This window comes from Pelophylax lessonae (genome assembly GCF_965119305.1).
Source record: "Pelophylax lessonae genome assembly, chromosome: 7".
NCBI lineage: Eukaryota > Metazoa > Chordata > Amphibia > Anura > Ranidae > Pelophylax > Pelophylax lessonae.
Window position 1 is genome coordinate 88483663 of NC_138774.1, and position 25675 is coordinate 88509337.

Sequence of the window (25675 nt, forward strand, 5' to 3'; positions counted from 1 at the left end):
TTATAACCCCTGCCACTTATTTGTTACCATCTGTGTCCCATTAGTGAGATTTCCAATAACTTCCTGTCCCATAGCCAAAAAAGGAAGTGAGAGGAAATCTTAAAATTAAGGGAATTAGCGGTGCACCAAAATTAAATTCTGTCGAAACGGAAAATTCAGGATGCACTTGGGCAAAACCGACATTGATGGTTTTTATTTTTTTGAAAATTCTTTTTATTGAGTTGTAAAACAAAGTACACAAACAGAGCCGTTGGGCATACCCAGGCTCAAACAAACAACAATAGAAAAACTTAACTATATCAACAAACCCCCCAACCATGGCTGCTGCTTAGGAATAGCATGTGCATACCTTAGAACATCATACAAGGATACCAATGCGCATGACACCCAACTACTTCGGGCCAAGTGTGCGACAAGAGCCAACCAGGTCTCACACTACCTCAGTCTACAATGGGACAGTCCAGGAATAGAGTCAGGGCATTCCAACATCCGCAACATCTTATTCCACAACAGTGTCCTTGGCCTCAAGCCACAGGCCCCAGACCTTAATGAATTCATTGGGACAACCCCTGTGCGTGTAGACCGCCTTATATATAATGGAACCACCGAGTTCACCAGGGCCTTCCACTGAGATATCGTGGGGGGCCTAGGTCCCTTCCAACAAATTGATGGTTTTTAAATAAATATATTTATAAATAATTGTATATTCAACTTTTTAATTAATATTATGAATTTAAATGAATATTACATTTCTTGTCGGCCATTATCCTCACCTTTTGAAGCGGTGTTAAAAATCCTGCTTGCTACATTTTTTGGTGCATATTTGATCAGTTAAAAAAAAAAAAAATGCACCTCCCCATTGATAAACATTGAAAACGCAGCAAGAACACATAAAAAATGTACCGGTGTTGAGTTTTTGATGCATAAGTCACATGACCTATGAAAAAACACACCATAAGCACGGTAAAATAGCGCCAAAATCATGGGTGCTTTTGGCAGCCTTTATCGGCACCTTTTTTTCTTTTGCACAACGCTAAGAACCATATTTTCTGCAGCTGAAATTTCGGTGCATCACTAAAGGGAATCCCTTGTGGACCCCCAAGTCACCAGAACTAGAGTCTTCATTGTATGATTTGGCCTCTATTACTTTTCTGGGGACAGCCACAAATGTGGGATTTTCTTTTAATATCACTTTCAACGATAGAGAAGGTGAATTTCCCCAACAAGGGAACAGATGGCAATAAAAAGTGACAGGGGTTCTTCTAATCCCTCTCCATTCTATCAAAAACTAAAAAAAGTTTTACCATTACCTTGGGGTTCACACTTGTGAGATCACAGACATTGCATGTGATTCGCACAGCATTGCAGATCACATGCGATGTCTGTGAGATGCAAATTCAGCCATACAAAATGTATGGCTGAAATCGCATTCACACTAAAATGGTGCAGGACACTTTTTTCGGTCCGTACTGGAATAGGATCGCATGGGTGTTCATACCTCTGTGACCTGATTCCTGCATCATTTGACAGTTCTCACTGTGATTCGATCGGGGGATTTCATTACCTTTACATTGACACCCCCAGCGGGTCGCAGATGTCAGTGTGAGATTCAGGTGTGATCCGGGAACCGGCGCGGAATCGCAGGGTTTCCTGCATCGCACCAGTGTGAACGGGGACTTAGTTGTACCTGTTTTGTTTGCCCGACTGTAAAGTGCTAACGATGAAGAACAGATACATATGGAAGAATAAACTCTAATTTGGACAGCCATCATTTTAGGTACACTGTATTTTTTTACAAACAATTGTACATTTTCTAAAGTTATAATGGGTTCATGCTATGCAGCAACAAACATTTAAAGGTATTCCTTGATTAGTAAAGCTAAATCATAAAAAAAAAAAAAAACAAAGTCTCTTTTGTCGTCCTTAGTAAAATACTTTCTATATATGCCCCCACAAGCACAAATTAATATTTTCAGCTTAAATCTGCTAAATATATTCCAGGTTTATTCTCCTGCGGAGTTAGGCCTTTTTCACATGGACTTTAGCTGGTATAAGAGCAGTGTGAACAGCAAGCTTTGACAAAGCATGTGCAGAGCTCTCAGCAAGCTTTGATAAAGCTTTTAAAGTACCATTTAGCGCCGGTTTTTAAAATTCTGAACAGGGATCCTAATGGGTGCGTTGATAGCCATTTTAAAGAAGAAGTTAACCTTTGGGAACATGTTCCCCCTGCTGCAGCCTCTCCCTGACCCACAGCCTCTAATGACAGTGAGCCAGGGATCTTCTCCCCGAACTCGCTAAAAAAAGTGCGGTTCCCCCAACCCAGTTGCATCATTCATTGACAAAAGGTCTGTGAATGGGAGAACTACAAGTACAGACAGCCTGTGCGGCTGTTGGATTGTAATTCTCAATGAACTACCATCGCGATGTTGAGTGTTCTACGTTTTCAGGTTCCTAGTAATAGAAATAAAAATGTATATTTTTTTTTTTTCCTGCAAATATATGTGCATTATTATTTTTTTCACAAAAGAGAACTTATCCTTTAAACAAGCTGCTAGCAGGCTTTAATAAGCTTCAAGAAGTGTTGAAGCCTGCTAGTAGCTTGTTTAAAGTGGCAATCAACATTCCGTTAGGATCTGTGTTCAACATTCAAAAACTGGAGCTGAATAGTATTTTAGAAGCTTCAACAAAAGGTTACTGAAAGCTCTGCAAATGCTTTGTCAAAGCTTGCTGTTCTCACTGCTCTTATACAAGCTGAAGCCCGTGTAAAACAGGCTAAGACCTAGCGCTCTCCAGTCAGAAAAGCTCATACTCCTTGCTGATAGAACTCTAGTTTAGACATCTGCAAACAGATCACTGCTTCCACAGAGAACAAGGGTCCCCACTCTGCCACGTGTTAGCAGGTGGCAAGCTTTTTTACTCAGGCTATGGATGCTTAATTTTCTTAAAAAACTAAAAATTAACTGCAAGCCTTTGCATACCATTTGTTTGGATACACCTGGAATTTCTTTAGCGGATTTAAACACAAAATTTAGTTAGGGTCCTTTCACACGGCCGCTCCGTGTGTCCGCAAATCATCCCATCAGTTTGCGGATGATTTGCGGACATAATGTAAGTGAATGGCACTGCGGGTGTCAGCGGAATACCATCCGCTGACACCCGATTTTCCTCCTGTCAGTTCTGTTCCGTTTCTACGAATGGAACAGAACCCCATTTTTTCTTCCGTGTAAAACACGGAAAGGAAGGAAAATCGGATGTCAGCGGTGTCATCCGCTGACATCCGCAGTGCCATATACTTACATTATGTCCGCATATCATCCGCAAACGGATGGGATGATATGCGGGCACACGGAGCGGATGACAGAAATGTCATCCGCTCCGTGGAGAAAAAAAAAAAAAAAAAAGTCCCGCAGCGGATTTAAGCAGCGGAGCGGCCGTCTGAAAGGAGCCTTAGGCTTTTAGCCCCAATGCATGAGATCTTAGTGTTTTGGTGTGGGCTGAAGGAACAGGTGCACCATCCAGCCCAGCTGTAGACATTCTATGAGACTAAGGCCCCTTTCACACTATCCGTCCGTCGGACGGATTCCGTTTTTATCAGCGGGGGATCGAGCCGCCGATCCCCCGCTGAGCAGGAGGATGACAGCTGTGTCTCTGCGCTGTGTGCGGAGACACAGCTGTCAGTTCCCCATGCATCTCTATGGGGGAAATCGAATGGGAACGGACCGTCTGTCTGTTCTCATCCGATCCGATCGACGGATGGAAAATAGGGTTTCCATCCGTCTAGATTTGAAGGATCGGATGTCAGCGGACATGTCTCCGCTGACATCCGATGCCCCATAGAGATGCATGGGGGGACCGTTCAGATCCGCCAAAAAAACGGACAGGCGGATCTGAATGGTCCGCCTGTGTGAAAGGGGCCTTAAAGCTACTGCTGGGGCTGGACATCGCACCAAGTGATACTAACATTCAGGGCAGTGTGCGCCCAGGGACGAATACGGTCTGTGTTTTGGGCATTAAACGTTAGTACCATGGGATGCGCCATCCAGCCCCGTCTAGCCACAACAGCTTTCAGCCTCTCAGAGTCTTCCAGGCTGCTGGCAGCAGGGCAGGAAGGTTTGCCTGTGCCTTCCATCCACACCAAAATGCTGGGATCTTATGTATAGGGGCTAAACTCAGAGTTTGCATGAGGCCTTAGGCTTTACATTTTCTCTGTGTCAATGACCTGGTGGATCACAATCTGTGGTGTGCTTCCACCGACAATGTATTTTCTTGTGCAGTAAAAGGGAAAAGCTTAGAATGAAACTTTTCCCACACTCACATGTGTATGGCTTCTGTCTACATTCATCAAACTCAACCTCACTATCATGATCCAGGTCATTGACTTCCTCAGTCAAATCCGGAGTCTTATGCGTTTTTTGATGCCTATACAGATGAGAGGTGCTAGTGTAACTTTTACCACAATCGCACTTGTAACGCTTCCCTATTTCATTGTCCTCAGCCTCCTTGTTCTCTCTGAGAGGCAAATTCTGTGCATGGTGAGCCTTCTGATGTCTATAGAGATGAGAACTGCAAGTATAACGCTTCCCACAGAAACACAAATGGGGTTTCATCCTTTGCTCCAAGTTCTCAGGCTCTTCTTTTACCGGACGTTCTAGAAAAACATTCTCTTCTGCGTGTGTTTTTTGATGTCTATAAAGGTGTGAGCTACAGCTGTAGGTTTTCCCACAGTCACATATAAAGCTCCTTGCGGTTTGGGTGTCGGAATCCAGATGGGTTCTCTGATGCCTATATAGATGAGAGGAGCATGTGTAGCTCTTGCCGCAAGCACAGACATAGGGCTTCATTTTTTCCTCCTGGTCCTCTACATTAGGATATGGGGCAGCCTGATCTGTAGTCGCCAGTGGCGCTTTCTCAGTACAACTATTTTGGTGCCTTCTTAGGTTTGAGTTGCGAGTGTACTGTTTTCCACACCGGCAGGTAAAACATCGTTCTACGGGTTTCTTTTCACGGATTACATTATTGTAGTGTCCACTAGGCTGGATTTGTGAGCCATGGGTCTTCCGATGATGTCTATTCAGATGTGAGGTACAGGTGTAGCTTTTCCCACAGAAACAAGTATATGGCTTTACCCTTTTCTCTTCTGCCACTGTGCTCATATTTTGATTCTCATCATTATCTTTTACCATCCATTTTTCGTCTTTGAGGTCCACTTTTAATGGTGGACCAAAAGAATGTCCCCCAAGATCTTGGTTTGTACTCTGACTGATGTCACATTCCTCCTGCTCTTCTTTAATTTTGTTAAATTTTTCAAGGCCGATACCTTGTACAGGAGGTCCATCTGCCAACCCACAGACTTCTCCGTTTATTCTATTAGGATCAGACTGCTCTTCTTCTGGCTCTCTTTTTACTCCCAACACTTCCGTCATGTTGGATTTTGTTTTGCAAAGAACTGTATTTTGTTCTATCCATTCTTCAGTGGGAGCAGTTGGGTCTGGGGAAGAATTATCGGTTCTTTGCTTCTTTTGTGTTATAGGAACTCCTTTAGATATCCTGGATGAGGCTCTTTTCCTAGGCGGGCCCATGATCTTCTCCCGAGCGAAACCATGAAAAGCTTTGATTTGCCAGGATTAAATAGCTTATTCCTGACTGCTCAGCCCAGCACTGTTAACAGAGACACACAAAAAATATAAAGTTCTGAGGTGCTTATTATATATATATAAAAAGACAAAACATGTACAAGAATTAGGGATGCACCGAAATAAAAATTTTGGGCCGAAACCGAAAATGCAGGATGCCCTTTGCCGAAAACCAAACCCGAAAATGACTTTTTCCCCCCAAATAATTTTAAAATAGATAGAAGAGGGGCGTAGACCAAAAACAGGCAGCGACCTACACCTGTCGCTGCCACCCTGTCACAGTATATGTACTTTGATGGGTTGGCAAGTGGTTAATTTAATTACCAATGGTATTTCTATTATGCAGCATGAGGGGGTTAATGTATTGTCACTGCTGGTCACTCATCTATTATTAGTGACCAACCAGTGGCAGTTAATTAACCCCTTTGTGCTGCATTAGTGCAACCAGTATCAGTGTTTAACTGCCCTGCCACTTGTCGGTCACTAATGCATCAGTGACCAGCAGTGACAATACATTAACCCCCTCATGCTGCATAATACTAATACCATTTGTAAGCTGCCTCAGCTAACCCCCCCCCCCCCCACTGCCTCAGCGTCCCCCTCGGCAGTACACCCTCCCACCCCTCTGCCTCAACGTCCCTCCCCATCCCAACGATTCAATCTCCTTACTGTAGTGTCACTCTGCTGAGTGCTCCTCCGGTGTCCTTCATTCAAAAGACGCGCCTCTGGCCGGCTGCCCGCCTCCCAGTGATGTCACTACTACTACGATCTGTGTATGAATTAAGTGACACACCGGGAGGGCAGGCGAGCGGCCGCTAATGCGGTAGCTGTAACTATGTGAGCTTCACTTCACTTCCCTGTCAGCGGGGGACGATGAGCATGAATGAACTGACACACCGGGCGGGAGGAGCGGCCGCTAATAGCTATAACTATGTGAGCCTTCACTTCCCTGTCAGCGGGGGACGATGAGCATGAATGAACTGACACACCGGGCGGGGGGAGCGGCCGCATATAGCTATAACTATGTGAGCCTTCACTTCCCTGTCAGAGGAGATACCCGCATGAGAGGGAAGTGAAGGCTTACATAGTTATAGCTATTAGCGGCCACTTCCCCCGCCCGGTGTGTCAGTTCATTCATGCTCATCTACCCGCTGACAGGGAAGTGAAGGGACGCTCACATAGTTACAGCTACCGTATTAGCGGCTGCTCGCCCGCCCTCCCGCCCAGTGTGTCCCTTCATTCATGAACAGATCATAGTAGTAGGGACATCATTGAGAGGCGGGCGGTCGGCCAGAGGCGGGACTTTTTAAACCTGCTAATTTCGGCATTTTTAACCAATTATCGGCCGAAATAGGATAGGCCCATTTTTGGCCGATAATTTCGGTGGCCGAAATTTCGGTGCATCCCTAACAAGAATAAAGCAATACAGTTACTTAGTGCGATTGACATTGGGCTAAGAAGCCAACATTCCCCAATACCCTATTTTGCAATACACAATAGAAAGCCAGAGGTTAAGACCTAAACTACTGAGCCTACATCCCCATAATATGGAAAGGAACAAGGAGAGAAAACCCTCTGTGGGACTTTAGGGGCTATTATGCTATACAACCGGCTTTATTCATGACAAAAAGGAATAGGCATTAACCCTTTACAGACTATACCATCACCAGACACTTTATTAGGTACACCTTGCTAGTACCGGGTTAGACACCTTTTTGCCTTTAGAACTGCCTTAATTCTTCATGGGATAGATTCAACAATGTGATGGAAACATTCCTCAGAGATTTTGTCCCATATTGACATGATAGCATCACTCGGTTGCTGAAGATTGGCCGGCTGCACATCCATGATGTGAATCTCCCATCCACCACATCTCAAAGGTGCTCTATTGGATGAGATGTGGTGACAGTGGAGGCCATTGGAGTACAGTGACCTCATTGTCACGTTCAAGAAACCAGTGGTGAGATGATTTGAGCTTTGTGACATGCTGGAAGGAGCCATCAGAAGATGGGTACACTGTAGTCATAAAGGGATGGACATGGTCAGCAACAATATTCAGGTAGGCAGTGGCATTTAAACAATGCTCAATTGGTACTAAGGGGACCCAAGGTGTGCCAAGAAAATATCCCCCACACCATTACACCGCCGCCAGCCTGAACCATTTATACAAGGCAGGATGGATCCATGCTTCCATGTTGTTTAGGCCATTATCTGACCCTGAATGTCACAGCTGAAATAGAGACTCATCAGACCAGGCAACGTTTTTCCAATCTTCTATTGTCCAATTTTGGTGAGCCTGTGCAAACTGTAGCCTCAATTTCCTGTGTTTAGCTGACAGGAGTGGCACCCGGTGGGGTCTTCTGTTGCTGTAGCCCATCTGCTTCAAGGTTTGATGTGTTGTGTATTCAGAGATGGTATTCTGCATATCTTGGTTGTAACAAGTGGTTACTGTTGCTTTTCTATCATCTTGAACCAGTCTGCCAATTTTCCTGACATAGACAAGGCATTTTTATCCACACAACTGCCACTCACGGGATATTTTCTCTTTTTCGGACCATTCCCTGTAAACCCTAGAAATGGGTGTGCGTGAAAATCCCAGTAGATCAGCAGTTTTTGAAATACTCAGACTGGCTCGTCTAGCACCAAAAACCATGCCACATTCAAAGTCACTTAAATCCCCATTCTGATGCGCGGTTTGAACTTCAGCAAGTCATCTTCCCCACATCTAGATGCCTAAATGCATCAAGCTGCTACCATGTGATTGGCCAATTAGAAATTTGTGTTACCAAGCAATTGAACAGGTGCACCTAATAAAGTGGCCAGTGAGTGTATATTAAGATATCCACTAATTGCTTGCTCATAGACAGTGGTCTCCAAACTACGGCCCTTGGCATACCCTTATCTGGCCTTGGGGCACTATATTGCTCCCACTGATATGAGGCATTATTCCTCCCACTGACACCAAGGATGGGGCACTATTCCTTCCACTGACACCAAGGATGGGGCACTATTCCTCCCACTGACACCAAGGATGGGGCACTATTCCTCCCACTGACACCAATGATGGGGCACTATTCCTCCCACTGACACCAATGATGGGGCACTATTCCTCCCACTGACACCAATGATGGGGCACTATTCCTCCCACTGACACCAATGATGGGGCACTATTCCTCCCACTGACACCAATGATGGGGCACTATTCCTCCCACTGACACCAATGATGGGGCACTATTCCTCCCACTGACACCAATGATGGGGCACTATTCCTCCCAATGACACCAATGATGGGGCACTATTCCTCCCACTGACACCAATGATGGGGCACTATTCCTCCCACTGACACCAATGATGGGGCACTATTCCTCCCACTGACACCATTAATGGGGCACTAATATTTCCTCTAATACCAAACATTGTTTATTCCCATTAGCCGTGGTCCAGCCCCCCTAAAGTCTGAAGCAAAAGAAACTGGCCCTTTGTTTAGAAAGTTTGGAGACCCCTGCCCTATGATATTGCATGTAAGCCTGAAAAAAATCAAAGAGAAATGAAGCAAAAACATTTGAAGAAGCAATAAGTTACTAGACAAAACAAATCTATAGAGCTTGTTGAAAGGGAACTTTAGATTGCTGACTAGTAGTAAAATACCTTCATCCCCACACCTGGGTTCTTTACTGTGCAGTCCTGCAGAAAAAAACGAGAAGTCATGACCAGCTCCTACTATATATTGGTCCAATTCTTGCCGCTTGGTCACTGCCCCACTAGATGGCTGGAGCCCTCAATGAGTATGGACCAGCCATTGGAATGAACAAGCCCAATGGTGTGCATATGCAATAAGAGGTGCATGCAGCCAGTAGTTTTTGCTGTAAAGGATGACTGAACTCCTGCGCATGTGCAGGAGTGACATTGTCCTGTGCTGGCCAATATAAATGGCAGCAGTCCAGTACCCAGAAGAAGCCAGTAGAAATTGCAGGCAAGGAACCTCTAAAAAAATTGAAGGAGAGGTAAGTATTGCGTTTTCTGCTTTCATTTGTTAGTCAAGACCTTCTAAATCTGCTAGTGCATCTAACATTATCCTCTCCCCAGATTGAAAATGCTGCTGCCCAAAAGGTGCATCTGTTACGCCTCCAGTGCAGCAGAGACACCCTAAGACACGAAGTGCGTTACTGACCAGGTCACCAGGTTAAAACAAAAGGAAAAAAGCCATAAAACAAAAAAGAAAAAAGCTGTGTGCCCCCCCCCCCCATGTAGTGCGCCCTGCTGTGTGCCCCCCCATGTAGTGCACCCTGCTGTGTGCCCCCCCATGTAGTGCGCCCTGCTGTGTGCCCCCCCATGTAGTGCGCCCTCATGTAGTGCGCCCTGCTGTGTGCCCCCATGTAGTGCGCCCTGCTGTGTGCCCCCATGTAGCGCGCCCTGCTGTGTGCCCCCATGTAGCGCGCCCTGCTGTGTGCCCCCATGTAGCACACTCTGCTCTGTGCTCTCCATGTAGCGTGCCCCGCTGTGTGCTCTCCATGTAGCGTGCCCCGCTGTGTGCTCTCCATGTAGCGTGCCCCGCTGTGTGCTCTCCATGTAGCGTGCCCCGCTGTGTGCTCTCCATGTAGCGTGCCCCGCTGTGTGCTCTCCATGTAGCGTGCCCCGCTGTGTGCTCTCCATGTAGCGTGCCCCGCTGTGTGCTCTCCATGTAGCGTGCCCCGCTGTGTGCTCTCCATGTAGCGTGCCCCGCTGTGTGCTCTCCATGTAGCGTGCCCCGCTGTGTGCTCTCCATGTAGCGTGCCCCGCTGTGTGCTCTCATGTAGCGTGCCCCGCTGTGTGCTCTCATGTAGCGTGCCCCGCTGTGTGCTCTCATGTAGCGTGCCCCGCTGTGTGCTCTCCATGTAGCGTGCCCCGCTGTGTGCTCTCATGTAGCGTGCCCCGCTGTGTGCTCTCATGTAGCGTGCCCCGCTGTGTGCTCTCCATGTAGCGTGCCCCGCTGTGTGCTCTCCATGTAGCGTGCCCCGCTGTGTGCTCTCCATGTAGCGTGCCCCGCTGTGTGCTCTCCATGTAGCGTGCCCCGCTGTGTGCTCTCCATGTAGCGTGCCCCGCTGTGTGCTCTCCATGTAGCGTGCCCCGCTGTGTGCTCTCATGTAGCGTGCCCCGCTGTGTGCTCTCATGTAACGTGCCCCGCTGTGTGCTCTCATGTAGCGTGCCCCGCTGTGTGCTCTCATGTAGCGTGCCCCGCTGTGTGCTCTCATGTAGCGTGCCCCGCTGTGTGCTCTCATGTAGCGTGCCCCGCTGTGTGCGCTCATGTAGCGTGCCCCGCTGTGTGCGCTCATGTAGCGTGCCCCGCTGTGTGCGCTCATGTAGCGTGCCCCGCTGTGTGCGCTCATGTAGCGTGCCCCGCTGTGTGCGCTCATGTAGCGTGCCCTGCTCCGACGTAGTGTGACCTCTTTTGACAAATGAAATGACAATTTAGCTAAATACAGTACCTGGTGTATCCCAGAAGCCCAAACACTTGAGCGCTCTTAATGGCAAATCTTGACTCCCACTTTCCTCAACTCCCTATTGATAACTTGAGCCACCCTTCACCTGAAAAAAACAACAAAAAACAAACATAAAAGGGAGCAGTGAGTGTACTTGCTTTACGCTTTATTAAGCAGACCACCTATCAAAGTGATGGGTCATTATTTAAGTACGAGAGACAGGATGGTAAGAGTCAATCAGCAACCTGGTCACTATTTGTAGGGCACCACAGGGTCTGTGCGCTTCCATTCCTAGTCTATGAAAGGTCCATGCTGATGCAATGACAAGTATGCATCGGTTTAAATGGCCTACAACTACAACTTAAAGCAGAAGTAGACCCTAAACCCTAACATTTCCCAGCAAGTAGGGCCTTTTAACAGAATATAAATCATAACTCTTCAGCCAAAAAAACAGGGGTTTATAACCTAAGGTCCATGAACCCCTAAGTGGTCCATAGATAGGTTTCTGGTGTCCTGATTAAAAAGCCATAGCTGCCTTAGCTGTCAAGGAAGGGGTCGGCTTGGACACATTATGGTTCTCTTTGTGCCATACTGAGGCTAAAACAGAAATGAACCCCAGTGAGGGCAGCCAGCATTTCCCATAATGGGCAAGTATGTATAACATACTTACACATTAACCCACACTTGCCTCTGGCTGCGTTCTGCTGAGATCCCAGCATCCACTCCTGTCCCTGCTGCTGCCATATACTCTTCTGGGTCCGCCATCCTTCTTTACCAACTGGGCTGGCACAGTCAATGTATCTCCCACACATGTGCACTGGGGATACATTACCTCCCCTACCGGCATCTTTAAGATGCCAGGACTGTACACCATGCCTGGCATGTCCTGTAAACAGTGTGCAAATTAAAAAAAAAAAAATGTTGGCAGGTAAATAGATTTTTTTTAGCCCATATCCCATCTAGTTGTGTTGGTCCATAAGCCCTGCCCCACTGAAGCCCTACATTGCACTAATGATAGCCAACTAGCCTAAAACGTGCGGTGGTTGGCCACGGGGACATAAAGGAAAAATTTGCATGATTCAATCCATGACCTATAATATGAAATATTTCCCTTATTTTTGGGACCTGTGATAAAGGTGGGACAAGCCAATTCCATTTGTTTTAGGAAGGCAGTGCTCCTGGCTTTCAAGGTTTCAAATCAAACAGGAAGATATGATCTTGCATAATATCCTCTACATACAATGATAGGCAGTGACTTGGCCATAATATATTTAGGGTCTGTTCATGCCTCATTGCACTGTGCCACAACAGTAGGCTGCCTAAAGTGGGGTACACACTAGTAGAAAATCTGCCGAAAATTCCCATCCGAAGTAAAATCGTCCTATTTTCGGCTAGTGTGTACACAACTTTCAGCAGCCGATGCCAACATTTTCAACGAAAAAAAACGGAGGGACAAACACCAAAACATTTTCGTTTCATGTGTATGCAGTACGTCCACGAAAAATCGGATACGAAAGACCGCGCATGATCTGAAGTTGCTGACAACCCGGAATTCTAGGAACCAATGCCCTAAAATCGGTTATGACCGCTGAGCATGAGAGAGAAAAATCGGAGGATATTTCGCCTGATTTTCATCAAGTGCGTACGAGCCTTTACACAATGTGTGAAATGTGCACGCTGCGGCACACCGCATTAGGCAGCCTATTCAAACTGATTGCTCTGCAACGCACCTCGCTGCATGATAATATAGGTCTTGCTACATTTCTTTACAGCCCAATGCACTGCACATTGTATATTGTGGTGCGTGGGGTGAATCACTAGACACCTTCACAAAAACAAAGCGTTGCTGCATGTCGTGATAACACGCACATTGTACTACGGGTCACCACAACATGTAGGTGTGAATGGGCCCTAACCTGCACAGTCATTTCTCTTCCTCTATATTCCCTTTCTATTGTGCTATAATTTTCATAATCCAGTTTGCATTCTTTGATTCTCAATTTGGCGCTATGCATACATTATACACATCACAAGGTTTCAGGCTCAAGTGTATTTCAATCTGCATTTTGTTGTTCATTTGTGGCTTTTTTTTGACAGGGAGCCCAATATTTACTATGAACTATATTTAACCCCTTAAAGAGGTTGTAAACCCCCCCCAAATTTTTATTTTTTTTGCAACCTGCAAGACAAACACATAATGAGCTAGTATGCATCGCATACTAGCTCATTATGAAATACTTACCTTAGAACGAGCCCCCGCCGTGCCATCCGCTTACCTGCATGACGGGCGACATGTCCAGTCGCCCTTCTTCCGGGATCGCGGCATCCGGCCATCTGATTGGCCGGAGCCGCGGTGACGTCACTCCCACGCACGCGCGCGGGAGCCGACGGTTACGGCACGGAGCTCTGAAGGAACGGCACGACTGGCCGTTCCTTCACAGCGCATGCGCCAGTGACGTCACTGGCTGCATGTAAGGTAAATATCTCCTAAAAACGGTACATGTTTAGGAGATATTTACAGTACCAATAGGTAAGCCTTATCATAGACTTACCTATAGGTACAACATGCAGAGGAGGGTTTACTTCCTCTTTAACCACTTCAGCTCCAGGAGGTTTTACCCCTTAATGACCAGGCCATTTTTTGCGATTCGGTACTGCGTTACTTTAAAGAAAAATTGCGCAGCTGTGCGATGCTGTACCCAAATACATTTGATGTCCTTTTTTCCCCACAAATAGAGCTTTCTTTTGGTGGTATTCTATCACCTCTGCGATTTTTAGATTTTGCGCTATAAAAAAAAAAAAAAAAAAAGAAAAAACAAAAAACAATATATTTTTTACTTTCTGCTATAAAACATTCCCAAAAAAAAAAAAAAAAAAAAAATGTAAAAAAATCTTTTATTTTTATCAGTTTAGGCAAATTTGTACTCTGCTAAAAAAATCCCAAAAAGCATATTTTAATTGGTTTGCGCAAAAGTTATCGCGTTTATAAACTACGGATAGATTTTTGGACTTTTTATTTATTTTTTGTTTTTATTAGTAATGGCGGCGATCAGGGATTTTTAGTGGGACTGCGACACTGCGGCAGACAGATCGGACCCCTAACTGATATTTTTGACACTTTTTGGGGACCAGTGACATTAATACAGTAATAAGTGCTAAATATTATGCACTGTTACTGTATAAATGACACTGGCAGGGAGGGGGTTAACACTGGGGGTGATCAAAGGGGTAAATGTATGCCTAATAGTACTTACTGACTGTGGGGGGGGGGGCTCTGTGACAGGCACAGAGAGATCGGGGTTTCCTGATCTCTCTCTGCCTGTGTGAGAGAAGACCCGCTTGCTTTGTTTACATAAGCAGGCGGGTCTTCTGTCAGTTTCTGCGACGATCACAGGAGGCCGGCGTTGATCGCTGCCGCTCCTCCCACTGCATCTAATCACAGCAGCAGGGACGCGTGTGGTGCGCACATAATCACATAGTACTGCAGTCGAGCCGCCCTGCCGCAGTAAATCTGCGTGGCGCGGTCGGTAAGAGGTTGTAAAGTAAGCACAGAAGGCCTTCTGTGTGCAGCAGCCCCCTAATACTTACCTGTACCCCCTTTAGTTTAAGTGATGTTGAAGCAGTGACTCGGCTACCCGAGACTCTCCCTCCTCATTGGCTGAGACAGCAGTGGAGTACCATTGGCTCCTGCTGCCTCCAATCGAATTCAGTGAGCCAATGAGGAGAGAAAAGGGGGCGGGGCTGGGCCGCGGCTCCGTGTCTGAACAGACACATGGAGCTGTGGCTTAGGTCAGGTGTTCATAGCAAGCTGCTTGCTGTGGGAGCACTCAGCAGGAGGGACGGACCAAAAGAGCCAGAGAGGGGCCGAAGAGGAGGAGGATCCAGGCAGCTCTATGCAAAACCACTAAACAGAGCAGGTAAGTATAACACATTTGTTATTTTTACCCAAAAAAAACAAAAATGAGACTTTACAATTACTTTAATGTCACCTCCAGGGGGTCCTTTAAAGCGGAGTTCCACCCAAAAATGGAACTTCCGCTATTTTGCTCCCCCTCCTGCTTAAAGGTCCCAGAAGTTTGGCCCCCTCCTCCTTCCCCCGCCACCGAGCCAATAGGAATGCGCAGTGCGCTACGCGCATGTGCAGTAGGGAGCCGGCCGTGAAGCCGCAAGGCTTCACTGCCAGGTTCCCTTACTGGCAATGGCAGCACCCGACATCGCCGGACTCAAGGACAGGCAAGTGCCGGCATCGCTGGACTCCAGGACAGGCCAAGTGCCGACATCGCTGGACTCCAGGACAGGCAAGTGTCCTAATATTAAAAGTCAGCAGACTTAATTTTTGGAGGGGGAAGGCAGAACTCCGCTTTAAGTGGGCTTTGAAGTGGAACTAGACCCGTTTCAGGCAACAAAGCTGCCTTTTTGGACTTGCAACTGCCATGGTGCTGCACATGCGATCAGTTATGACACCAGACAATTTATGGTTTTACAGTTTAGTTGAGAGAACAAGCAAATGTGACAGTTAGCAATCCCAGCATGCCGGGAATGTAACTACTTTTTAAAACCATTAAATTGATGGGTTTAGTTCTGCATTAATAGAGAAGTATGAATTTACTTTTTTTTTTAAATCATACTTATCTAGGTGGATGCAGAATCGATCTGATGCTGCATCAGTTTCCGATATCTCTGAGGCTGAGAAATGAGCCACCAGACGCCGCTGATTGCTCAGTTCTCCCTGCCGCTCTGAGCAGAGAGCTGGTGACTGCCTGCCCCCCGTGCTCACTGCTGTGCTGTGTAGGGGGGTAGGAGCGCTTGGCTTAGGCTCTCAGTGGGTCACTGAGGGGCTGAGTCAGGTGTTGGGCCAGGCATGTGGGTGGATTCTGACCATATGGTTACAATCTTTTCCCAGCCAGGACAGGGATGAAAACATTTCACAGGATTGCAAAACCGACTGCACTCATGTGATCCACAGAAGTACAGCCAAACCAGCACATCAGGAGGCAGCACAGCTTCTGTATCATGTGAGCACTGTGATCAGCTCTCATGATTGGTAGCATGCCCTGAGGGCTCCTGATCAGAAGCCTTGACAATTCATTTAGTGTGCTGGGTGCGCCCTTGGCACACAACCTCCTGCCGCAATGGATATTACAGCCCAACTCTCCTGCCACTGCATACATGTTATATGATCACCAAGAGGTTAATATACTTTTTAATATCATCAGTCTTCCAGTGTATAAAGGTTTTATTATTAACCACTTGCCTCCCAAGCCAATTCTGACACTTCTCTCCTACATGGAAAAACAAAAATAATAATTTTTTTGCTAGAAAATTACTCAGGACCCCCAAACATTAAATACATTTTTTTAATCAGAGACCATAGGGCGGTTGTTGGAACTTTAAGTCACACAGTATTTGCGCAGCAATTTTTTAAACTTTTTTTTGTGGGGAAAAAAAAACAACACCTTAATGAATTAAAAAAAAAACATTAGTTAGCCGGATTTTTTTTTGTATAATGTGAAAGATGATGCTACGCCGAGTAAATAGATACCTAACATGCCACTAGTGGTGCACCGAAATTTCGGCCACCGAAATTTTCGACCGAAAATGGGCTTATTCCATTTCGGCCGAAATAGGGTTAAAAATGCCGATAGTAAAGATGGCCGCCGCGAGCGCAGCGCAAGTTTCAAAAGACCCGCCTCTGGCCGTCCTTTCCTTTCTAAAGATCCGCCTCTGGCCGTCCTTTCCTTTCTAAAGACCCGCCTCTGGCCGTCCTTTCCTTTCTAAAGACCCGCCTCTGGCCGTCCTTTCCTTTCAAAAGACCCGCCTCTGGCCGCCGGCAGCCCGCCTCCCGGTGATGTCACTACTACTAAGCTCTATGCATGAATGAACTAACAGACCCGGCGGGCGGGTGAGCGGCCGCTAATAGCTGTAACTAAGTATGCTCTTCACCTTGTTATCAGGCGGGTATCTCCGCTGACATGGAAGTGAAGAGCTTACTTAATTATAGCTATTAGCGGCCGCTCGCCCGCCGGGTCTGTTAGTTCATTCATGCATGCATAGATCGTAGTAATAGTGGCATCACCGGGAGGCGGGCTGCCGGCGGCCAGAGGCGGGTCTTTTGAAACGAAAGGACGGACACCGGAGGAGCTGCAAGTAAGGACTCGGAGATGGAATCATTGGGATGGGGAGGGACATTTTAAGTAAGTACATGCTGTTTTATTGAATCATTTTACCAAAAAAATATTATACTACGGACAGTTCATATAACGGAGGAAACCCAGGATCATTGCAGATGGAATACAATTATTTTAAAGACCCAAAAGCCAGATAAAGCATTTGGAGGTCCCCTAGACATGAGCAGATATACACAGATCAACATACAAAGCTATGCAATGCTATACTGTTACCTTACAGCAGTAAGGTGAGTGGCCTGTGAGCACTTAGTTGTTATTACATTGAAGATTTAGGCAGGGGGAGGGGGGGCGCTGAGCCAGGGGGGGGAGGGAAGCTGAGGCGAGGTTACCAATGGTATTAGTATTATGCAGCATGAGGGGGTTAATGTATTGCCACTGCTGGTCACTGATGCATTAGTGACCGATCAGTGACAGTTAATTAACCCCTTTGTGCTGCATTAGTTCACCAGTATCAGTGCAACCAGTGTTAATTAACACTGATACTGGTTGCACTAATGCAGCACAAAGGGGTTAATTAACTGCCACTGATCGGTCACTAATGCACCAGTGACCAGCAGTGGCAATACCTTAACCCCTCATGCTGAATACAAATACCATTTGGGGAAAAAAGTCATTTTCGGTTTCGGTTTTCGGCCAAGGGCATCCTGCATTTTCGGTTTCGGCCCAGAATTTTCATTTCGGTGCATCCCTACATGCCACGCTTTAAAATGCGCACACTCGGCTAAAAAATTCTACAGGTTACCAGTTTAGAGTTACAGAGGAGGTCTAGTGCTAGAAATATTGCTCTAATTCTAACGTTTGCTGCGATACCTCACATGTGGTTTGAATGTCGTTTACATATGTGTAAATATATGGGCACGACCTACGAATGCGTTCTTTTCTGTGTGCAAACATGCGGAGACGCGTTACATTTTTTTTATTGTTTATTTTATTTACATCTTTTCTTTACTTTTTGATCACTTTTTTCCTATTACAAATAAAGAGAGCATCACTTGTAATAAGAATAGCACATGACAGGTCCTCTTTATGGAGAGATGTGAGGTCTATAAGACCCCACATCTCTCCTCTAAGCTGGAAAACCTGAGATAAAAAAAAATTAAAAAATTGATCTCAGGCTTTCTAACCAAAAAAAACGGCAGTGTTTACATGTGCCGGCACCAGAAGGGACGTCACTTCTGGCCTTCGAGAGTCATAGAGATGACTGGGGACCATCTGCTCCTCGGTCAGGTTCATTCTCAGGCTCGCCGATCTCGAGACCGGAGAAGCACCAGAGGGTGGCGGGGACGTCCCCTCTCACCGCCTCTAAAAAACAATCAAGCACCGAAATAGCTACTATGATGTTTTTACTGTGCAGGGAATCGCCGGCTGAAAAAAGTGATATCTGGATGATGCCTGCATCTGCTCCTATCATTCACCTATCTCCACTTCACGTCCCCAACATCATATGACGTGAACCCGGGGGAAGTGGTTAAAATTTCAATGAACATACCCCCGGGAGAGTCAGGGCTAGTACATTCCACAATGGATAGCCTCTGAACTGTCCCGGTTCGCACTTACCTGCAAGAAGAAATACTCACTTTTAAAATTTCTTCTCCAGCGCTGCCATCTCAGGCATGGGCAGCTTGAAGCCAGCGCGATCCTCTTCGGTCCTACGATGCACTGCACCGGCCCCGCTGTCACTTCCGGGGCCGCAGCGTCATCCCTGCACAGCTTCTGGGCATGCCCAGAAGCTGTTTAGCAAGGTATGACGCGCCTACACCGGAACTGACGTTGGGGCCGGTGCAGGCGCATTGATTCCAGGGAGCGATGACGTTCAGCTCCCAGGAATCATTGCAAAGCGGAAGTGACGGCGCGGGCCGCGGCCGCCGAGGGAGGCAGTGGAAGAAAGGTGAGTATATTTTTCTGCAATTACAAGGTAAGTAAAAGAAAAAAAAAAAAAAAATCTTAATTATCCATTTCTGTTTCAGGTGACCTATAGCAAGCGGATGGCCCAAAATCGACTAGGTCGATTTTGGGGCCGGAACTCCGCTTTAAAATATTCCCTTTACTTTTCATTTATCCTATAGGCTACAAATATGAATCATTTAGGAATCATCTTCCATATATGTATGATGACATTATTTATGAATGATCCCTTGCCATTTTTTAAATATTGCCCTTAGTTACTATATTGTTTTTGGGCCATTTACATACCTCATGAAGCCTGACTGGAAAACTTACCAAGGATGCCGCTAATGACAGTACACATGATGAGAAATTTGTATGAAAATACCCGCTTTCGGATAGATTGTTCGATAATCTAAGCATTAGTACACGGCCGTCGCACCCGACTATGGGCGGTCGTACAAAAAAGGACCAATACTAAAAATTGTTTTTGTTTGTGAACAGAACGAACGATTATCATATAAATGGTATAATAATCGGACGAAAATATTCGAGGGAAGGGTAGTGTGCATGATCGGAAACAAACGAACAACCCAGAAAAAAAAAAAAAAAAAAAATGATCGCGTGAAACGAAAAATCATTTTTTCCATGTAAATGGACTTTGTATGAATTTTAGAACATCATTATAATTGTGCAGGATATCCGTGCAATCAGTGTATGTGTATTGTATAATACAGAACATTCAATTACTGTTAAAGACATGCAATGTATAGGTTGTTAATTATTAGTGCCGGTTCACATTAGTGCGATGACAGAGATTGCATGTAATTCAGAGGGCACTGCTCCTAAAATTACATGCGATCTATGTGCGGTGCAAATTCAGCCATACAGTTTGTATAGCTGAATTCACACCGCAATCGCACTAAAACACGCACAGGACCCTTTCTTTGGTCCGCAGCAGAATCGGATCGCATGGTGGTTCACACTAGGAACTTTCAGATCGCACTGCGATATGCGATCTGATCTGGGGGTGTCGTTAACTTTTAATTGACACCCCCAGCGTATCGCATGTGGAAGTGTGAACTGCCAGGGGTGCGGATGCGATGCGGGAACACGCTGTATATTTGCAGCGTTCCCGCATTGCAAAAATGTGAACCGGTGTTCTGTGAGAATTACCTACCCGTGAGAAAAACCTACCCTCGTCACTTCCGGTTCACCCTCAGTGTGTGTAACGCGGCGGTTACATTAAAACAGCTGGGCTACAATATGAGTCATCTCCGCTCCCATCACTGTGACTTCCCTCATCTCGGCAAGTAAATATAAAAGCGGCGGCGGGTGTATGAAAACATAATTCACGGACCCGCCAGCCGCTTTTATATTTACTAGCCAAGATGAGGGAAGTCACAGGGTCAGGAGCGGAGATTACTCGTATTGTAGCCCAGCTGTTTTAATGTACCCGCCGCGTGGGTAGGTTTTTTTCACGGACACCCTCATCAATTCATGCTAGTGCGCATGCGCACTACACAGCTCCTCATCTGTTCCTATAGGTATCCGGGTCTGTGAGCATGCGCACTGCTGCGCTGCTCAGCTGTTCCTGGCCGGAAATGACGAGGGTAGGTTTTTCTCACGGGGTAGGTAATTCTCACGTTACACCGGCACTTATCCTTCATGCATCCCCTGTGAAATTGTAATAAAAAGGAGTTGTGCTGTTTTAATGAAGATAGAGTAGCAAGGGACTGACCTACATCTTTCACCTTATCTTTGTATGCGATTAGAAAATCGCTGCAACATGGCTACGCACATGGGACATTTAATTTGCTCGTACCAGAATTAATATATATATATAAAGCTGGCGATATGAGACTAACATGCCTTTATATGTGTTTATGCACCTATATATGTTTAATGCATCTTTATACAGGTTTTATGCATCTTTGTACGCGTTTAAGCAGCTTTATTTGTGTTTATGCGTCTTTATGTACCTTTACACTTTTTTATGCACCTTTATATGTGTTTACGCGTCTTTATATACGTTTATAGGTCTTTATAAGTGTTTAAGCATCTTTATACGTGTTTATGTACCTTTACACTAGTTTATTCAGCTTTACACATGTTTATGCACCTTTATATGTGTCTTTATACGTGTTTATCTCTTTATACAGGTTTTTGCACCGTTATATGCTTTTATGTGTCTTTATACATGTTTATGCATCTTTATATGTGTTTATATACCTTTATATAGGTTTATGTGTCTTTATACAGGTTTACTCACCCTGATACGTGTTTATGCATCTTTGTATGTGGTTAAGCACCTTTATACATGTTTATGTACCTTTACACTAGTTTACGTGTCTTTATATCGGTTTATACACCTATATATGGATTTGAATGTAATATCTTCAGCTGTGTCCTACTTCTGTCTGTACAGGACTAAGCGCAGCGCACATTTTGCCATGTATACAGAGCTGTGTGTATGGGCAGCACATTGATTACTATAGTGCTGGGATTAGATAAGTACTTCTCTCTCCTGTAGGTAGGTACACACAGAGTGGATGAGCCCTGTTAGGGAGGAGAGGCCCGGGGACTGTAGTGATGGAAGTGATCCTGCACTATATATATATATATATATATATATATATATATATATATATATATATATATATATATATATATATATATATATATATATATACATACATAACATTGCAATCCTCACGCACGTACCCGGATGTGTGTAATCCACCCTCCCAGCAGGGGGCCTGTGCCGGCGGCATACACAGCACGTATTGCCCGCGCTCTCTACCTACTTACCCCTCCTGGAGGCCGCCTACAGGACAATGGCGGAATGACACCAGGCACACACCCTATTGTCCTAGGCTCAGTCGGCGCTCTCTCAGACAGGCAGCTCTCTCCGCACTGCAGTCACCTATGAACGGATCATAGAGCAGGATGGATGGCTCACTTCTAGCAGCCCAGCAGGCAAGGTTTATGCTGGCCTGCTTCTATTGTCTGCTGGAGGGAACCACTGCAAACTACAATTCCCACAATCCTCCTCACCTTCCCATGTGAGCTGCAGGGAAGCCATTCCTAGAGCAGCTTGTAGCGTGAGAATTACCTACCCCGTGAGAATTACCTACCCCTCGTCACTTCCGGCCAGGAACAGCTGAGCAGCGCAGTAGTGCGCATGCTCACAGGGCCGGATACCTAAAGGGACGACAGAGGAGCTGACTAGTGCGCATGCGCACTAGTATGGAAATAGGACGGTGCACCGTGGAAAAAACCTACCCACGCGGCGGTGAAATAAAACAGCGGGGTTGCAATGCGAATCATCTCCGCTCATGTGGCTGTCACTTCCCTGCTCTCGGCAAGTAAATATAAAAGCGGCTGGCGTCTCCGTGATTTATGTTTACATACACCCGCCGCCGCTTTTATATTTACTTGCCGAGAGCAGGGAAGTGACCGGGACAGGAGCGGAGATGATTCCTATTGCAGCCCAGTTGTTTTAATGTAACGGCTGCATTCCATACAGTGCCGTGAACCGGAAGTGACGAGGGGTAGGTTTTTCTCACGGGTAGGTAATTCTCACGGAACACAGCTCGTGATTTCCGCCCTGCAGCGCCCTGTGAACTGCAACTCCCACAATGCAATGGTGTGAGGGCTCATGGCAGTGCATTGTGGGAGTTGGAGTTTCACTGTTCAGGGGCAGCGTGTAGAGGAAGTGCTCACCGACCAGAGTCTGCAGGTAACGGAAGTGACGTTCCGTTAGCTGCGCATGCGTTCCACCGTTACCAGTCTGCTAATCTGACAGATACTTGTAGTCGGATCCGAAGGCGGCAGCGGACATCTTACTACACCCAGCTAGAGTTTGAACTTTAGAATCATTTTAGCAATAAAGTGAGCGTATATAAATAAATATAGTGCATTGACATCTGTGGGCCCCGGAAGATTTACCCCCTTCATGACCTGGCCATTTTTTGCAATACGGCACTGCGTTACTGTAACTGACAATTGAGCGGTCATGCGACACTGTACCCATAAACGGACACCAATGTTTTTCCAACATTGGTGTCCGTTTATGAAACCGAAATGAGCAGCGATCCTGATGACTGCAGCTCAGCTCGGATCATTATCGGTTTATGAAACAGAGGTGATCGGGGGAGAACATGTTCTCTAATGATCATCTCCGCACCACAGAGAATCTGTCATTGACTGACGCAGAAACGGGCAGTTTATAAAGCTGCCATCTCTGTCAGAATTCACACTCCCACATTCACCAACCCAGAGGTGGAGAATCGGAGCGAGGAGACAGAATGGGGGGAGAACTGAGGGGAAGAAGGAAGATTACTGATTTCCTTATTCCTCAAACAGACCCCCCAACACAGAAAACATGTCCCCCTCAGGCATCCCTACCTGCGAAAACTAATTCCTGGGAGGTGGCACTCCGCCCACCCCACCCCCGCACTCATACCTCCCAACAGTCCCGGATTGGGCGGGACTTTCCCGCATTCAGACCTGTGTCCCGCTGTCCAGGCATTTTGTCCCGCATAATCCTGTTGATTATTACTTTTAGCTCACCTGCAGCAGTGTGAAGATCCAGCACAGGCAGGGATTGGTGAATAAGCCAGCTATGTGTGCACTGCAGCCACAATAAGAGACTTCAGCTGTCAAATCCGAGCTGTGATGTCGGGTATGGGCGGGAATGCTACCCAAACCCTCCCCCTCAAGCAACCAGGGTATAAGGCATGGGTGTCCAACCTTTTGGGTTCTCTGGGCCACATTGAGTGTAGAGAAATTTTCTCGGGCCGCATATAAAATATATACTATAGTTAAGGTATATAAGTAATAAAACGCCGCCGCGCCCGTCCCCCTCCCATCATGCTGTCCCCCCATACTGCCCTCCACTGCCCCCCTTCCTTCATGCTGTCTCCCATACTGCCCCTTCCTGTCACACTGACCCCCCCCATACCTCCCAACTGTCCCGGAATCCACGGGACTGTCCCACAATTTGAAGGGGGTCCCGCGGCGCTGGGCTGAAGTCCAGAGCAAAGCAGTGCGCGCCGAGTCCACCCATTGTGTGACAATAGCGAATGAAAATTCGCTATTGTCACACAGATCCTCCTCCTGGCCAATCAGGAAGCGGGTCTTCCTGATTGGCCAAAAGGCAAAACCATGCCATTGGCCGAGGAGGAGGCAGGACTCGAGGAGACGCCGGGGGACTGAGGAGAAGCCGCTGCAGGTAAGTGCACCGGTCTCGGGTGGGGGGGCACGGTACGCTGGTCATTCTGCATTAAGGGGTCACGCTGGTCATTCTGCATTAAAGGGGTCACGCTGGTCATTCTGCATTAAAGGGGTCACGCTGGCCATTTTGCATTGAAAGGGGGTCACGCTGGTTATTCTGCATTAAAGCGGTCACTCTGGTCATTCTGCATTAAAGGGGTCACGCTGGTTATTCTGCATTGAAAGGGGTCACGCTGGTTATTCTGCATTGAAAGGGGTCATGCTGGTCATTCTGCATTAAAGGGGTCATGCGGGTCATTCTGCATTAAAGGGGGTCACACTGGTCATTCTGCATTAAAGGGATCACGCTGGTCATTCTGCATTAAAGGGGTCACGCTGGTCATTCTGCATTAAAGGGGTCACGCGGGTCATTCTGCATTAAAGGGATCACGCTGTTCATTCTGCATTAAAGGGGTCACGCTGGCCATTCTGCATTGAAAGGGGGTCACGCTGGTTATTCTGCATTAAAGCGGTCACTCTGGTCATTCTGCATTAAAGGGGACACGCTGGTTATTCTGCATTGAAAGGGGTCACGCTGGTTATTCTGCATTGAAAGGGGTCATGCTGGTCATTCTGCATTAAAGGGGTCACGCGGGTCATTCTGCATTAAAGGGATCACGCTGGTCATTCTGCATTAAAGGGATCACGCTGGTCATTCTGCATTAAAGGGGTCACGCTGGTCATTCTGCATTAAAGGGGTCACGCTGGTTACTCTGCATTGAAAGGGGGTCACGCTGGTTATTCTGCATTAAAGTGGTCACTCTGGTCATTCTGCATTAAAGGGGTCACGCTGGTTATTCTGCATTGAAAGGGGTCACGCTGGTTATTCTGCATTGAAAGGGGTCATGCTGGTTATTCTGCATTAAAGGGGTCACGCTGGTTATTCTCCGTTAAAGGGGTCACGCTGGCCATTCTGCATTAAAGGGGTCATGCTGGTCACTCTGCATTGAAGGGGGCACGCTGGTCTCTCTGCATTGAAAGGGGCACGCTGGTCTCTCTGTATTGAAAGGGGGCACGCTGGTCATTCTGTATTGAAAGAGGGCACGTTAGTCATTCTGTATTGAAAGGGGGCACGCTGGTCATTCTGCATTGAAAGGGGTCATGCTGGTCTCTCTGCATTGAAAAGGGTCACACTGGCCATTCTGCATTGAAAGGGGTCACACTGGTTATTCTGCATTGAAAGGGGGTACGCTGGTCATTCTGCATTGAAAGGGGCATGCTGGTCTGTCTGCAT

General features: G+C 46.6%; 1 protein-coding gene across 4 annotated transcripts; it reads right to left on the minus strand.

Annotated features, from left to right (window-relative positions):
• Positions 1-4100: 4100 nt before the first annotated feature.
• LOC309560367 (uncharacterized protein) lies at positions 4101-22265 on the minus strand. Of its 4 annotated transcripts, none has more exons than XM_082263994.1 (3): positions 22222-22265; positions 11099-11198; positions 4101-5658 (listed from the first exon to the last, which is right to left on the minus strand). In XM_082263994.1, the coding sequence occupies exon 3, from the start codon at positions 5577-5579 to the stop codon at positions 4212-4214; it is 1368 nt and encodes a 455-aa protein (XP_082120120.1). In that variant the 5' UTR covers positions 5580-5658; positions 11099-11198; positions 22222-22265; the 3' UTR covers positions 4101-4211. The 4 variants fall into 4 exon arrangements, with proteins under 4 accessions (XP_082120120.1, XP_082120121.1, XP_082120123.1 ...); XM_082263995.1 differs by lacking the exon at positions 22222-22265 and adding an exon at positions 21976-22202; XM_082263997.1 differs by lacking the exon at positions 11099-11198.
• Between the last annotated feature and the right edge of the window lie 3410 nt (positions 22266-25675).

Coding starts and splice junctions, on each gene's coding strand:
- LOC309560367 (XM_082263997.1), bottom strand. CDS start 5,579: ATGGGCCCGCCTAGGAAAAGAGCCTCATCCAGGATATCTAAAGGAGTT.